The sequence below is a fragment of the Amphiprion ocellaris genome, chromosome 1 (assembly GCF_022539595.1).
Source record: "Amphiprion ocellaris isolate individual 3 ecotype Okinawa chromosome 1, ASM2253959v1, whole genome shotgun sequence".
Classification (NCBI taxonomy): domain Eukaryota; kingdom Metazoa; phylum Chordata; class Actinopteri; family Pomacentridae; genus Amphiprion; species Amphiprion ocellaris.
The window spans coordinates 21691006-21708033 of NC_072766.1; the positions used below are offsets into that span (position 1 = coordinate 21691006).

Sequence of the window (17028 nt, forward strand, 5' to 3'; positions counted from 1 at the left end):
AATTGCTAAAAAAATTAGGGTGTGTGTTGTGCGTAATTTTGGCCTGTTCCAGTGTGTCTGTGTCTGTGTTCGTGTGTGTGAGAGAGTCTGTGTGTGTGTGTGTGTGTGCGTGCGTGCGTGTGTGTGTGTGAGTGTGTGTGTGTTTGTTTGTTTGTTTGTTTGTTCATACAGAAGTCAAGCAGAGGTTAGTTTACTGTTTACCGAGACTCTCTTTAAGGAGAGAAGGGAGCAGCAGCAGCATCTTAATGCTTTTATGGCTGCGCCAGTTTCCCGGGTCGGTGTGAAAGTGTTAGGTTAGTGCGTGGTGTGTTTGATTGGAGGCAATAAATCAGACACAGTCCTCGGCGTGGGTGGAGCGGAGGGGGGAGAGAGAGAGAGGGGTGGGAGGAGGAGGGGGGAGAGAGAGAGAGGGGTGGGAGGAGAGGAGGGAAGACGTCCGAGCTATACGTGGTCCCGGGGATGAGACACGTGTCCATCCGGACTCGGGGCGCTGCTTAGCGGACACCAAGCAGGCAGACACCTCGCTGGACTCCCACATTTATACTCAAACGTTTTGCTGTTACGGGCCAGCCACGTTGTCTCTCTCTCTTTCTCCCCCTCTCTCTCTTACACACACAGACACACACATTTTCTCCTTCTTCAGTATGATGTTTGATTTTTTTTTTCCTCCTCAAACTTCACCTTACTCTTCCTATTATGCTGCTGTGTATCTAAATGTCAGCATCCACTTCTCTTTACGCACCCTTCACTTCACTGTCTGGACCCCCTTTAGTTTGCAGGTCGATCTGATGTGTGTGTCTGTGTGTGTGTGTGTGTGTGTGTGTGTGTGTGTGTGTGCGCGCGCGCACGCATGAGTGTGCGCGTGTGTGTGTTAAGTGTGAGCCTGCTATTGACTGCTATGTAGCGATTACCATTCCGGTCGGATGGCACCAGCAAGCCGCTGTAATTAATAACCCCATAATCCGGGTTGGGGTGGATGTCGGCGAAGAACACACACAGATTCAGGACAGAGTTTTACAGAAACAAGGCGTATCCTTATGGGTAGCTCCATATAAGAAATTATAGCTGCTATTATCCCTCCCAGACAATGATAACTATCTGCTTCAAAAGAAGATTAAAGGTTTAAACAAGTTCAGAGTTCTTGGAAACCCGGATCGCATTATTATCAAAACTGCACTGAGATTGATGGGATTTTCATCTCGCTGTCAATAACGCGTCAAGACTTAAAACCATATCCAAATAAATAATCATTCACCTTCTAGGGGTTGTTTTGCAAACGATTAACAAAACAGATGCTGGTACAATGTCGGGTTGAAAATGCGATTATGGTTGTCCCCCTACACACTTTTATATATTGATTCGTGGAATTTCAATTCTGACTCCCTTGTTTTGTTTTAATCCGCATTATTTACAAGAAACATCAGGTTGTAGTAAAATTATCAAATTGATTTTTCTTGAAGGTGCAGTCTGTGCAAGATGATCGTTTTGTTGTTAAAATCTCTGCGTAAAAAGGAATAATCTATTTATTCACATATAACATAACGTGTATTATTATTATTATTATTATTATTATTATTATTGTTATTATTATTATTATTATTATTATTATTATTATTATTATTATTATTATTATTATTATTATTATTATTATTATGATAATGCAAAGTTTATTTATTTTCTCTTTTTTTGTTGTTTTTCTTTGTTTTACTTACTTCATTTCCTTCTTGTTGGCTGAAATCTGAGCGTCGTGTCCCAGAATAAACATCTTTCCAGCCCAATCCACTAAAATGTTTATTGCCTATCACTGTTGTTACTTTACACTTAGTCTTCATTAACAGCGTAATGTGCCCATCAGCAGCTCTCTCTTTGATGTCAAGTGGCTACATGCGACCCGTTTGATGTCTCAAATTAAAGAATGACTTCACTCCGATTCCCCTTAACACCTCAGGACCGGTGTAAGAAAACACAGCTTGCATCCCAGCGATGAAGTGATAAATACTAAAAAAAAGGGGGGGAAAAGGTGTGCGTAAAAGTAACTTGCGATCCGGACTCATTCAGTGGTTACAAACACATTCATTATTAGATGTCTTTTTTCCCTACTTGTGATTTATGTGTGTTTAAAGCTGGCTTTTAAAAAAATGTAGATGAGGCAGTTCAAAAGTCGTGTGTAAACTATGTTATTGATAAAAGGATGATAATATTTGGCTTTAAAAGTGGTTGTCAACTTAACTTTTGCGCACCGATTTTACCCTTCTGTTGTCCGAGTCCCCAAGTTCAGGGCGGACTAAGCAAACTTTACTCTTTTTTGTGCATTAAAAAGAAAGAAAGAAACAAAAAGTTAATCAGGAGAATGCTTACTGTTGTCCGTGTGGCCACAATTTTGAGCATTAACGCACACAAAAAATTGTGGCAGCACAGACGCGAACAAATAACAAATGAAATAGATTGGCGAGCCATAAAATGAGATTTGAAACCCCATTCAAATAAGAGCTCGCGACGTCAGTGCACTTATCCAAGAGAGAGAGAGAGAGAAAGAGAGAGAGAGAGAGAGAGAGAGGGGAGGGAGAAAAGAGAGAGAGCGCGCTGTTTGGTGTGTGGTTTGTACGAGAGGGGTGAGATTTGAGAAATAGGAGGGGCTTCTAAACGACTAGAAATGTCAATCTGAGCAAGGGAGTCCCAATAATCTAAAGCAATCTGTAAGGACCTGACCTTAGTCCATCCAGATCAATAGAGAAGTGAGGGTGGAAAGGAGAAGAAGAGGAAGAAATAAGGGGCGCAACCGGATCGTTTACACTGGCTGTTCCCGAGGAAATATAGACTTCCCTTGCTTGCACCTTTTGTTGCTCACATGCTCACACTGTAAAAGTGGATATCGAGGCAATTCCTTTGCTTTGTGAGACTGCAGCAGACTTTTCCCCCCTTTTCCTACCGCCATGTCTTTCCCTCAGCTGGGATATCAGTACATCCGACCGATATACCCGCCGGAGCGCCAGGGGATCGCCAGCAATGCCCGATCCGGGACAGAGCTCAGTCCGTCCGGCGCACTTTCCAACGTCCTCTCCACTATGTATGGATCTCCTTTCGCCGCAGCAGCGCAGGGCTATGGAGCGTTTCTCCCCTACTCTAACGATATATCAATTTTCAATCAATTGGTGAGTCACTCTTCTCTCTCTTAACTTGTCCGTAACTTTTTCTTTCTCTCTCTCTCTCTCTAAAGAAATAAAGCGCACGTTTTAAGAGAACTTTATTGGCACGATTTACGCACGCACTTTCAGAGCGCCTTGCTGAACTTCGTAGTTGTGAAATTTAGTTAAAAGTGGTTAAAAAGTGACTTATTAACACACCGAGTTTTAGGCTTGTTGTTGGCACACAATTTCAAGAAACTGACAGCAGCGTGTAAATAAAATGATGCAATGTGCTGTGGGAGGTTTACAGGTATGAGCTAGGTGGAGAATATTGCGTAAAAGTGGATGATTGTACTCTTTAAAGTTGCTTAAATTAATTAAAAATAGTTAAATTTTCCATTCGGCTCTGAGGCTTGGACGATGATTCGAAGCTGTGTCAAAATTATACCAACTAATTTGTTTGTTTACACCTCAATAAGAATCTCACTTTTGTTATTATTTCTGTGAATCTGCACCTCACACTGTGGGGTGTGAGAATATTTTTAGTAAAGAGGAACTCCAAATAAAGTATCTGAAGGTATAAATATGTTAAATCTAATGAATCCCTCTGACCCTGTGATTCTTTGTCTTTGCAGGGTGCTCAGTATGAACTAAAAGACAGTCCCGGGGTCCAGCACCCGGGGTTTGCCCACCATCACCCTGCTTTTTACCCATATGGCCAATATCAGTTCGGTGACCCGTCCAGACCCAAAAACGCCACCAGGGAGAGCACCAGCACCCTGAAGGCCTGGCTCAGCGAGCACCGTAAGAACCCCTACCCAACCAAGGGCGAGAAGATCATGCTGGCCATCATCACCAAAATGACCCTCACCCAGGTGTCCACCTGGTTCGCCAACGCCCGGAGGAGGCTAAAGAAGGAGAACAAGATGACCTGGGCCCCTCGGAACCGCACCGACGAAGAGGGGAATGTTTACACCAGCGATCACGAGGGGGAGGAGGGGGACAAGAGGGAGGACGAGGAGGAGATCGACTTGGAGAACATCGACACGGAAAATATTGAGAACAAGGACGACTTGGACGACCAGGACGACCTGCATTCAGATATTAAACTAGACGGGAGGAGTGACTCTGAGATTTCTGACGGCTATGAGGATTTACAAGGGCCCGACCAGAGGTTTCTAAAGGCTGTGGGGAAGGAGGGCAAGGAGAGAGCAGAGCACTTCCACAGCCACCACCACCACCACCACCACCACCACCACTCTTCTTTGGACATCAAAGCGTCCCAGCCAAACGGGGAGCAGCTCAAACTGAACCCGGTGTCCGCGAGCTCGCCGCCCTCGGAGAACAACCCTGCCCCAGCCCAGAAGCCAAAGATCTGGTCTTTGGCAGAGACAGCCACGGCCCCTGACAATCCGCGCAAATCGCCGCAAATGAACGGCAGCAACTCCGCAGGGCCCGCCGCCCAGACCATAATCGCTCCTCACAGACTCATCTCTTCGTGTCCCGTTGGGAAAATCCAGAACTGGACGAACCGAGCCTTTTCGGCGCACCAGCTGGCTTTACTGAACTCTAATCATTATCTGGGACTGGCGAACCAGGCCACCGCCACCGGCCTGGCGCTCTACAGCAGCAGGCAAACGGAGGACAAGAGTCATAGTTCAGAGACTCCAGTCACAGGTACATGTCCCCGACACTGAGACCCGCATGTAGAAATAACTGCAAAAAAAAAAAAAAAAAAGAAAGAAACAAAAGACACTAGTCCATTGCCCGTCATTCATTTCTTTTATTTTAGAGCCTCCTTTTGCCTTCTCTGCCTGTTCATGGATTTGTTTTTTCTCTCTCGAGGCCACACAGATGAACAGTGTTACAATGTTGTAGCTGACAGGATACAGTGTGTGTGATGTGTGTGCGTGTGCTTTGAAAAATAAATGTCCAGGAGGATTATAGAAAAGCCCCATAAGAAAGCATTTTAAAAAAAAATCTAATGTTGAATCGCTGAAAATTGTTTTAATTTCCTCCTCTTAGCCTACATCCATATCATATTAAGGTCCATGTGTTTGCATTTAATGGTTTACACGAAGCCCCTGAAACCCAGCTATGTTTTAAAAGTAAATTCACTGAAACCCAAGATGGGCTCTGATCATAGGAAGTTCAATTAACGCATTTTAATTTTCTTTGCCGCAGTTTCTGAGAGATCTAGTGCCTTGGATGCAGAGAAGAGAAAAAAAGTTGTTAAAAACAGCTTTCCACCCACTTCAAAGACAGTGAGGCTGTCAGTTAATGACATTTGGGAATTTTCATTTTGATGCCATATCACATTTTCTTTTTTAAACGCCATATTTACCCAAATTAGCTTTGATTCGAAGGTTTATTTTTCATCCCTGTGTGTGCGCTTGTGTTATTTCGTCGAGGCCTATGTTACTTGTTTGGTCATGCAAATGAGCTCAATGCAAATTCACTTCAGGCTCGTTTTTTTGAAAGGCAAATGTCACTTTTATATCACTTTGTGTTTTAGCTCTTCACGAGGCTATTATTAGTGTTTTTCCTCCCAATTCGTTATTTTTATTTGTTTCACCCCTGTGTATTTCAGGCCTCAGAACCAACTAGAAGCAGCGGTGGTTCTTTCGGCTCTCTTCTCTCCATAACCCCTCACCCATTTTATTCTTTTTTTGTTTCTTTGAATTTTATTTGAATATGGAATGTAAAATAAGAATAATACATCTCTGTATACTTACATTGTAAGCATGTCCTGTGTAAAACTGCTAATGTAATAATGTATGAACCTGTAGTCTGTGAGTTTTTTTCTCTTTCTTTTTGTAAGTTCTGTGAGGATTTGATGTTCAAATGTTTTGTATATAAAGTTAAGAATATGTACATACTTGTGAACCAAATTGTACAAGAAAGTCTATATTTTGGCTAATAAATGAACTGCTGCAACTTTAAAATATATATATATATATTATGTTGGTTTTTGGCCGAGGTATTTTGACAGCTGCTTTTGATGGTGGCTGTTGTGCAGTGCAGCTTGAAGTGCATTGCTTTGGTCTTTTTCTGTAAGTGTGTGTGTGTGTGTTAGTGGACAGCCTGGGGCACACACACTTCATCCTCCGTGGCAGTGATAAGTAAATATTCGAGAGGGATTTATCACACTTTTTATAGTGGAGGGACTTAAGGCTAATTAGCCAGTATTGCGGCATACATTTGGATATTAATGTTGTGGATTATCCACGCAGAGGCGTAACGGTCGCATTAAAACGAATCATTCTTTCATTATTTTTTTTTCCTCTGAAATTGTGCTCTTTATGGGCACTCTTTCGGTAATGAATGAGTTGCTCGTTGCTGCTTGGTCAGAATGCTTGAGTTGATCCTGAAGATGGATTTTTTTTTTTTTTTTTTTTTTGCCTTTTTGCAGTGCAACTCCCAGATCTCATCATGCTCAATTTGTAATGCTTTTGCTCTTCGCATATATCACACATTTCCCTCCACTAACGTTGCTGCTATAATTGTAATATATCGTGGCTGTATAGCTAATAATAACATCATTTATTTTGTTTGCCCGTGATGTGATCATTTGCATGTGTGAGCCCTTATCAGAGGAAGTTTATGTAAACTTAGTGTTGGAGCTCCCTCTACAGTTACTTGCAGTCGGCCATGTCTTCTTGCACACACACACACACACACACACACACACACACACACACACACACAGATACACACGCTTTCTGCTCATGTAGCGTCATTTTTTTGGGCCCATTTTTAATTTATCCATCAGTTGTGATATAAAATTCGATAGTAGCATTTTAGCACTTAAAAATCTGTCACAAGTTGATGCCTTTTTAGCGTGTTTTCGAGCCTTTGTGTGCTCATTTTATGATGTTCAAACGCTGTCAAAGTGCGCTGCGCTTGTTTTTAATGCTTCAAAAAGGCAGCGTGGATTTAAAAAGAGGCATGTGAAATTTCAATTTGGCCTCAAACGTTTTTAGAAATATTTCGTTAAAAAAATAAGAAGACAAAAAATCACAGAGAGGCATTTTTAGTTGAGGTCACCAGCAGCTTCTCGTTTGGCATAAATATGATACAAATATACACCAAAAGGTACAATAAAGCAAAGCTGGTAACATTTAATAATTAGATCAAATTTATTGCCAGTAGCTTGAGTATTAAAAAGTATTTCATGGTTGTCATATTTAACTTGGTGGGATGCAAGAGTTCTCAATTACGCTTGAAAGCGCGTTCAGTTGTGTCACTAGTTTTGTTCATAAAAGCAGATAAGATGAAATGAAGGAAATTAAATGTGAAAGGAGAAAGAAAAGGGAAGAAACACAGTAATGGAAAAAAAGCCGTCAATATTCCTATTATTCAAATTGCGCTGAGATTATTTTTCAAAAATCCCCAAGACATGAAAGTAATGCAAATTCCTATTTATTTTTTTAACAGTCAAAATATATTTTTTTTTCGGGAGACAAACTTTGATGGGCAAACTCACCCTATACTGTAAAGAGGGGGGAAAAAAGAATATTTTCATTGCAATTGTTTGTTTTCGTCATTATTTGTTATTTTACTTTTTGAAAATTTTCTTTTCATAGTTTAAATTTCAAAGCACTTGGATTTACGATCGTATTTATTTTTGCAAAGATTCGCATCGTCTGCCACGCATTCCTCGACTAGACTCAGATGGTCAGTAGGACAATATCTCTCCATTCAGGGCAGCAGATGCAGATGAGAAGCGCTGAATCGCTCGGGCCGTGTCCTCTCTAGGTTTAGGATGTGCTTTAAACAAACCCCAACTCAGCCGAGGCAGAGACTCCGGAGCCTTTTGCAGCTCCTCTCACCATGTTGCCTCCTGTCTAATCAATTATCTTCCTTGAGAGCCCCGTCTAACCGCGCGATGCATATTCATAAGTGGCACCAGCCAGCTGATTGATGTAATAGTTTTTTTCTCTTTCCTTTTATTTTCTGAACGTGCTTTTTTATCAAGGCAACCGAGTGTATCATATTTATACAACGCCAGGAAAAATGCTCATACAGAATGCTGCAGAATCTTACAGTGACAAAAACAACAACATTAAAATAGTTCTACAAAAATCTAAATGTCATAGTAAATAAATTGGCTAAAGCACGTCTGGATCACATGGATTCCAAATTTATGTTAAACACATTGATGTCAGTATACAATAAATAAAAATATGTATAAATAAATGATGGACTGTGATTGCAGCCTGAACCTTATCATAAATAAGGATGCTTATTTTCCTCACAGTTCACAGGATGTTTGCTCCTGAGGGGCCCCACAACAAGCCCCCTCTTGATCACGAGGATTCAGCTGAAATGCTACTGAAGGGCCAGTGATCATGTCTGGAGCTCAGGGCCTCTCCTCTGATCAGTGCATGAAATTAGGGATTAAAATGCCTGAGCAGAAACAAAGTAATCATGCCTGCTTATGTCGCCATACGTGTCCAACCTGCTCCCGGTTACAAAGAGCAAATGGAATGCATTAGCCAACATTTTGTTCAGAGCTACACAGGGACCATTTCCAGTGGGGCATGGTGTGTCACTCGTTTCCCTGCACGTTAAGTGGATGTTCTCTCGGCTAATGAGCAATAATCAACACTGACTCCTCTTCTTATTTCTCAGGTCCATGCTGTGTTAAATGCTCAGAGTGTAAAGGGGCACACTGTAGCAATGCGGCACTCAAAGCACAGGATAATCTACTCAACAGAAGGAAAGCAAAGAAGTTAAGACAGATTTTTTTTTTTTTTTTAAATACGAGCAAAATGTGATATGATGGATTTTTTTCCAAATCAAAGGTCAAACAACAGAGGGTGTTATTTGTCCCTTGAGGCAAATTTGTGATACTGGAGTATATAAATAAAACTGACTTGACTTCAAATTCAGATTTACCACATTATAAAGCAATAGATTCTCAATTATGCACTCTGTCTTGTAATTATTTTCTAATTAATTGATAGTTCTGCAGTATTACAAGTGTGGGAAACACAGATGCATTTGACACAGTGAAAATAAATTGTACTTCATTTCCCATCTAATCAAATTGCTTATATTGTCCTGAGCACAGTTGACTGCTGTTCGCCTTTTGGCCTCAATACTGTGACTGAACTACATACAGCTACATGGGCGGAAAAAGTAATGCACTGTTAAACAGCCATTTAGAAGGGGAAAAATCTGAGAAAGATGAAATCATTAAAAGGAAATCTAATCTGTCTTCCGAAGCGTTCATTGATCTGGGGGAAGGTGGACGGCAGCACCAGGCGGTCTGAAAGGCTCCGGCCAATGGAGCCATCAGAAGGCCGCTGTGTGAATGGGGAGAAACCATGGAGTAAATAAACACTAGAGCAGCCCATTGGAGGGGGCCAGAGGTGCCCTGTGAAAGAGGAGGCCGCTGCAAATAAAGAGGGTCACTCTTGTGTTTTCACCTCATCCACCCCTTCTGTCATTGTAGCCCCACCACCAGTGCCACCCCCTCCTGCCCCCAGCCTGGACCGCTCTGCCACACCCCCTCCTGCCACTGAGACAGACAAATGTCACCTCCTTTGTGGACCTAGTCAGGCTAAGAAGCGGCCCACTCTCTTTGTGCGGCGGTCTAATCCTTTTATGAGCCACTGGCGACTGCGCCCCCACCCGGTGCTTGGTCAGGCTGAGAATGGGGCTGCCCTTTAGCAGGCGCTGGGCCTGTGTGTTAGCTGACCGCAGGAGGAGCTGGGATCTGCTCTCAGGAACACATGTCCCACACACACCACATACCTTCATACACAGGCCTACAGGCCGCGGCACTCCACAGCAACTTGTTACAGCACTCCGGAGCTGAAAGCAGAGAAGGTGGAGAGCTCAGTTTTACCCCCTTTCCACTGATACACAACTTCTGTGTCTCCTGCATGTTTTATGGCGCATTCATTATTGAGAATGTAAGTGAAAGTGCACCGGCAACATGTTAAAGAATAGCCAGGGAGCAGGGAGAGCGGGGTTGTTGTGTTTCCCTGGGCTGAGCAAAGGACAAAAGGCCCAGAAGGAGTGACATTCTCTGGGGCCGAAGCAGGAGAGAGGGAGGGCACTGATTTCATGCCTTTTGTTGATGGAGGTTAGAGAGAGGAATTCTTTCACTGAATCCGAAAGGCAACAAGTGGGGAAGGGGGCGACAGGGCGACAGGCCAGAGGGAGAGGCGTTGGGGCTTTTGCCGTTCACCCAGCTGAAAGATTGTGCTTTTCTCAGCCCCCTTCAGATCCTTCATACAGGCCCGAGTTACAGGGCAATTATGGAAATGCAGCTTTGAAGCCAAGCATAGCCTCCTTTCAGCTCTTCCTCGGGACAAAGCAAAGGCAGCAAGAGCTTTTTATGCCCCCTCCTCTATAAAACATGTTTCATCCCCAGTATGTGTATGTTCCTAACTTTTCTCCTCTACCTCACGCAACATTGTAGTTGGTGTCGACACATTGCGAATACTCTTAATATCGGCGTGGAAGAAAATTAGAGGAACATTGTTTTTTATTGAAATGTCAAAGGGATATTTTTCAAAAAGTTTCTGGGGAGAAGCTGAATATCTTCACTCTGACGACCTGCCTGTAAAGCGTTTACCTAGGAGATGAGCAGAAGGGTGGGTTTATGAAAAAGGCTGGGCCTCATTGCTGCTTCCAACAGCTGCACAATTTTACCAGCCTGATGTCCTCCTCTCCGCACCTTCTCCACTCACACGTCACTAACAGAGCTCCAGCAAACCATCAGCCCTGTGCTTTCTCAGCTTTGTACATTAGTCAGCGGTGTAGCACAGAATTTCGCCACCTCGTGTGAACTAATAAGACACATTTTCTCCAGCTTTTGAGAGGATCGCAAGAGAGTGATGTCTCTACATCACCCGACACAGCAGAGGCCTTGTACGACAGTGCCTTTACACTCTGAGCATATCTGACAAATGCCAATACTCCAGCTTTCACTCATCACTGTTAATGAGAGGACATATTTTGGACGTTTCCAATATTTGTACAGACTTCATACATTATGAAGGCCCTTTTATTCACAGTACCAGGCAACGAGGACAAGGGCGGGGTAAGGGTTGGGGTGTATTCACGACTCCTCAGGATTGGCCGACTCTTGAAGGGAACTTAATAAATTCTTCCTCCTTGGAACACTGTCAAACAAGTCCTTTCTTACATCTCCCATGAATACATTACCAGCGAGCTTGATTGATTAGAGACCCTCGCGAGAGGGTGAACCGATGAACCGACTCCCCCGGTGTGATTAATAGACTTTATTAAGAGAGTCCTCTCCTTTTTAATAATGGTAATGTAAAGGAAGGCGGGGTGGGGGTGGGGGGCTGGGCAGGAAGTCTAACGATGATCACTGGTGCTGTCCCTCTCTTTGATCCACTTCCCCTTTAGTTTGAGTTCATTTTCACAACCTCCAACTGCTATATCCATCACCTCCCTATCAGAGCCACACACGGCAGATATGAGCTTCTTTTTATATACTGTTTTCACTTCTGTGCCTGCATACTGCCAATATGAAAGTCTTTAAAGCGTCTCCCCTGGGTAATATGAGAAGCTGGATTGATTTGGATTCCTACTAACAGTTTACAGCTAAATTAAATTGACTCAGCATCCGTGGAACATCTTTAATAGAGCTTATATCAGAAATTAAGCGGTGACTGTATATCCCTGCACCCAAGGCCTGTATTGTTATATACTGAAGCAGTTTGGGTGTGAGTATGATGAGAAGACCTTACCAATATTTTCTCCACAAAATAATAACACCCACTTTGCTGCTTCTCCAGTTTATTTTATTTCTTCTGTCACTACTTCTAATATAACCTCTCTAAAATCTAGGGTACTAAGAATCTTGACCTTCTGTTGCTTGGTGGCGTGTTGAAAAACAGATTTTTGTGTGTCAAACATACAAAGATATTCATTTTATACACATTTCCATGTGCATGTGTGTTTGGCTACATAAGCCAAAGCCTCCCTGTGGTCGGTATGTGTATCCAAACAGCTCCATGGCTAATCATTGTTCTTGAGAACTAGTGTGGTGTTAGGCAGGGGGTAAAGCATGTTCCGGAAATTGTTTAGCCACCCAGAGCTGAGGCTCCTTATCAGCGCAACAGAGACGTTACCAGCACTGGACACGGCAGCTCCAACTTATCACCATGCTGTTTTTCGCAATACACCACAAGTGATTTATTCAAACACGGATATCTCAGATGGGGCTATTCACATCCCAACACATTACTACGTGACCCAGACAGGTTGTGTTTGCTTTGCTCTCTACAAACCAGACACACACATACACAGCCATATATGACATCACCAGACGAGCCATGTAAACCTGAGAGGGAGGTCGATAACAGCAGGTGAGAGGGCTTCGCTGTGTAATGATGATGCCTACCAGTGTCTAAGTTGTAAACCCTGCTATTGATTCTCTTCTGTTCAGCCAGTAGTCTCCACAATCTAGCATGCTTGAAAATGTGCAGTAATGTGTCTGCATAGAATCCAATATCCGCTGCTATTAATGAATTCCGACAAGCTGCTCAACCTTTGTATTTTTATTTTGACTTAACCAAGTTAGTCCCACTGAGAGCACAGATCCTGTTTCCGAGGAAGACTCGGCCAAGACCGCAGTAGTACATTTGGTTTCAGTAATTTGCAACAAATCTAGTAAAAATAAACACATTTTATATTAAGAAAGAAAAGAATATAGAAAGCGGAGGAACATGACAGAGAATGAGAGAAATAGAAGGCAACTGAGAGAGGCACAGTGCTAAAACAGTAAATGTATGTTTATACAAAGTGTTTACCACGGGCTTTACTAGGGGTATAAATAATGGATTTGCCAGTCTATCAGGCAGGATGAGGCTGGGTGACATGCTTCCTCGTACTCCATGGGGAGTTTAAAAGTATATATGCTAAAGCCGGGGGGAAAGAGGAGATGGAGAAAGTACTCTATTCTTCTCAACTTTCTTTGTGCTTAGATAAACTTGTTGTCAGGAACATTGTCAGCCACTCCAGCATGACACCTCACTGCCAGATAATGGTATTGCCATGCAAATGAGAGACTGGGAGAGCTATACCACCAGTGTGTGTGTTTGTGTGTGTGTGTGTGTGTGTGTGTGTGTGTGCATGTGCATTCATGCATGCAGCTGTTTTGTTAGTGTTTATTAGAGAATGAAAGGGTGGGCGACAGAGTGATTCAGCGGTGGCATGAGGATAGATTGGTGCCTTGTCTATAATAAGGAAACTAAATGCATGCTGAAGGAGGATTGTTGAGCCAAATTTTGTTCTCAGTCAACTCTCTCTCATCTGCTCCTGGGAAATCTCCTTTATCTAGTCAAGACAAGTTGCCTTAAGACATCAGAGAGGAAAATTAAAGATGACAGTTTGTCACAACCAGAATCACCTAAATTGCCAAGTAGAATAATAACAACATGTCCCAATGTGACTGGAAGAGTTTCGATTATGGAGTCACGCCATTACAACAAAACAAGGCCTCACGTGCAGCATGAAAGGACAGTGCTTAACATGCTGTTTACTGTCAGAAAAGACACCACATCATTACAGTATGAAGAGAGAGACACTGAACAGTTTGTGGAGGAATAATTCTTAGTGGTCTGAGTTAATAATTACCAATTACAGCACTTCCTCTAACAATTTTTTACAAGCCAGAAAAGACATAATGTAGGCAACCAAAAGTGAAATTGTCAACCCATCTCTTGTCAGAGACAGGATGGGGAGTAGGAAGTGGGTTCTTGTGAGACACAGGGCAGAAAAGTGTCTGAACAAGCCAAGCATTCAGTGTGAATGCTCCCTGCCATCTCCAGCTGTGTAGGCTCTCAAGGTTTTGTCCCTGAGCAGCGACTGGGCACAATGAAGTGGCGCTCTCACAAACAGAGAGGGGTGGGCATTATGTCACTGTCTCCCCTTGCAGAAGGGCCAGTACAATCCGCCCCCTTCTGTTGTCATGCTAAGACAGCAGCGCTCACTGGAACTGTACCCCTATTCACACGTCAACCTCAAACCCACGCTCGCCAAGGGACAAACGCGGTAGCCACATTCACTTTCCTCCCACTAATGTCAACACTTCCTCTCAAAGACAAAACCAGTGCAATTCTTTAAGAAATTAACTTTGCTCTCTCAGGTCTGTGAATATGCTCAGCCAGCTGATGACTATAAGGGCAGGGAATATGGACCTTGAGTTCCCATGGGCCTCATCACTGAGAAGCACAGTCTTCATCTGTAAGAGACCATGAGAACAGGCATATCTAATGTCATTTTACAGGTAGATAGAGCGGGAGATTGGGGAGTAATTGGAAGTAATAACAGATAGCTCTCTTTCAATCCCACAGGACTTCTTTCCTCTCACACCCCCAAATTCCCGGAGGACTTCTCGGCATATTTATCGTCACGCAAAAGAAATATACAGTGGATGAACTGTGACCTTTGTTCCCCTTCCCTGAAGGTCAGCGGTCCACTTTACATACACAGATGAGGCCCTCTTTTCCGGAAATGATAAGACAAACAGCAGAGAAGAGGTAAGGTCAGCAAGTTAAACCAACAGCTAGAATGACAGTTAATTGGCCGGAGGGTAGTGTAACTGTCATCCATTTCCCCTGGGCTGACTTGGGAAGACTCCCCCCGGCTCCCTCCACTCGCTCTCCTGAGACCTCCACCCCGCACAAGAACGTTCACTTATCAGCTGTCTCCCACAGGTTCAACCAGTGGACATTGGCGCGGAGGAAAACAAAATGATTATATTGCCTCCGATTTGATTATTACTTCATCATTATTGTTTATATTGTGGTAATACACAATAAAGACTGTGACAAGTGAGGAGATGAAATGTCAGAGTGAATTACAGGCATATGCAGAAGCTGGCCACAAATCAGCTGGCAGTGCTAAAAGGTCTTTCTTGCTAATTGCTCATATCCTACCAGCAGTGAGAGGCGTCCAGCCGCCATGCAATAGTCTGGCTGACTGAGAGCAGACAGATAAGACTATGTGTATGGATGATTTGACCCATGCTCTAATGACTTGTTTAGTCCTGTGTGTCAGAAGCAGTGACACATGGCATGGATGCTCTTGGGGCTTGTGTGTGTGTGTGTGTGTGTGTGTGTGTGTGTGTGTGTGTGTGTGTGTGTGTGTGTGTGTGTGTGTGTGTGTGTGTGTGTGTGTGTGTGTGTGTGTGCGTGTGCGTGTGTGCGTGCAAAGACAAGGGAAGAAAAGGAAAAATAACTCCCAGCACGCACTTGAGATAAGTGTGTGTGGATCTGAGTGGGTGTGTGCAGGAGGAGGCCACATGCATGTATAAGGATGAGTGATGGTTATAGCAGAATCTGTCTGCCTGATTTTGCAGGGCCTGGGTTTGGGGTGTGAAAGGCGAGAGAGAGTGTGTGCGTGTGGGAGATAATAGGCCTTTCTCCACGCCGCTCAGCGTTCCACTGGCACACAGCTGGCACACAGCTGGCCATCCAACTAAACTGTCCCAGCCCCCTTTTCCCCGCCTTCTGCACCCTCCTCCAGCACCGCTCAGTCCCCCCTACAGAATGCCAGACACGCAGGGTAAGGGAATACGGGGGAAGAGGGTTAAGGCAGAAAAAAAAACATTAGCGTTAATGGGAAGGATGAAGGAGGAAGTTATGATGGGGCCCACCACACCCAGGATCCATCTGGGACTTGGTAGGAGGGGATCCGTCAGTGACAGACAGGTGTTCCTCAACAGCCACACTAATCCAATTCCAGCCCCTCTGTGGCCCTCAGGATCGTCTCCATGCCGCCACTGCTCCCCCTGATATAGCTGCCAGTCTTTCTGACCCTTCTCAAAGTCAGTCACTTTAACTGTCAGGTAATATGTACAAAGATACAAGACTGTCCCAATAGATCAACACACAACAAAATAGGCATAACGTCATATTTTACACTGAAAGGACACTCTTGTTTTGTTGTAGTGGCCAGCTGAACATAATTTACTGTTGCATACCAACACTGAACTGGAAGGAAATTTTGAAATACGGAGGCATTATTTAGTCTACAACAAATATCAAGGTAATATATTGTACTGATTTATTGATTTCCTTGGGCTTCCTTTGGGATGTAGGTTATTAAAAATACATTAAAACTATGTGAATAAAGAAGGCACACACGAGAATTCAAAAACCAACATGAGTTATGCATTCATATTTTAAACGATTTCATCAGATAAGACAGCTGACGGATCAGACCAGACTCAGCCAGATCATAGCATCTGACGGTTGGCTCATTTTATCTTGAAATGAGGCAACCATCTTGATCTGCCATTGTCAAATAACTGATTCATGACACATTCACATCTTTAACTGCCTGTTTTGCAACTCTATTTCCAACTAGTACAAAGTCACAATATTCATTCTTTTTGGTGTTTTTCTTGTTTTGTCACATTGCAACCTGGAATTAAAATAGATTTTTATTTGCTTTCAATGTAACAGACCTAACAAAATTGTTTAAGAGCAATGAGAAAAAATGTGTGGTTTCAAAAAACTGAAAAGTTGTGAGTGCATATGCATCAACTCCCTTTACTATGGAACCCCTAGACAACTTCTCAGAAGTATTATGTGACTTCACATAATTCTTTGATTTAAATTCACCTGTGTGCAAAGTGTCACATGCTTTGTCACATGGCATCAGCATAAATATACCTGTTTGGCCCCTGTGCCTCAAGGAACCAATAAGAAAGCAGCATAAAGGACAAGGCAAAGCTGTGGTGAGGTGCAGATCAAGGCTGGTTTGTAACAAATTATCCTAGACTTACAAAACTGACAAGAGAAGACCACCCACCAGAACTCGCAGACCAGTTAATTAAGACACAACAGAGATTCAACTAACCAACACCACAGATAACACTGAGGGGGCTACAGAGATTCACAGCAAA

General features: G+C 43.2%; 1 protein-coding gene across 1 annotated transcript; it reads left to right on the forward strand.

Moving 5' to 3' along the window:
• The first annotated feature begins 2664 nt into the window (after positions 1–2664).
• irx3a (iroquois homeobox 3a) lies at positions 2665–6074 on the forward strand. Its single transcript, XM_023265577.3, has 2 exons — positions 2665–3152; positions 3761–6074. Exons 1-2 carry the CDS (start codon positions 2934–2936, stop codon positions 4820–4822), a joined length of 1281 nt encoding a protein of 426 aa, XP_023121345.2. The 5' UTR covers positions 2665–2933; the 3' UTR covers positions 4823–6074.
• Positions 6075–17028: the final 10954 nt, after the last annotated feature.

What these genes read in the sequence shown, in the direction of transcription:
- irx3a (XM_023265577.3), top strand. Translation starts at nt 2,934, where the DNA reads ATGTCTTTCCCTCAGCTGGGATATCAGTACATCCGACCGATATACCCG. An exon ending in TATCAATTTTCAATCAATTG is followed by an intron (nt 3,153 to 3,760) that starts GTGAGTCACTCT and finishes TTGTCTTTGCAG; the next exon opens with GGTGCTCAGTATGAACTAAA.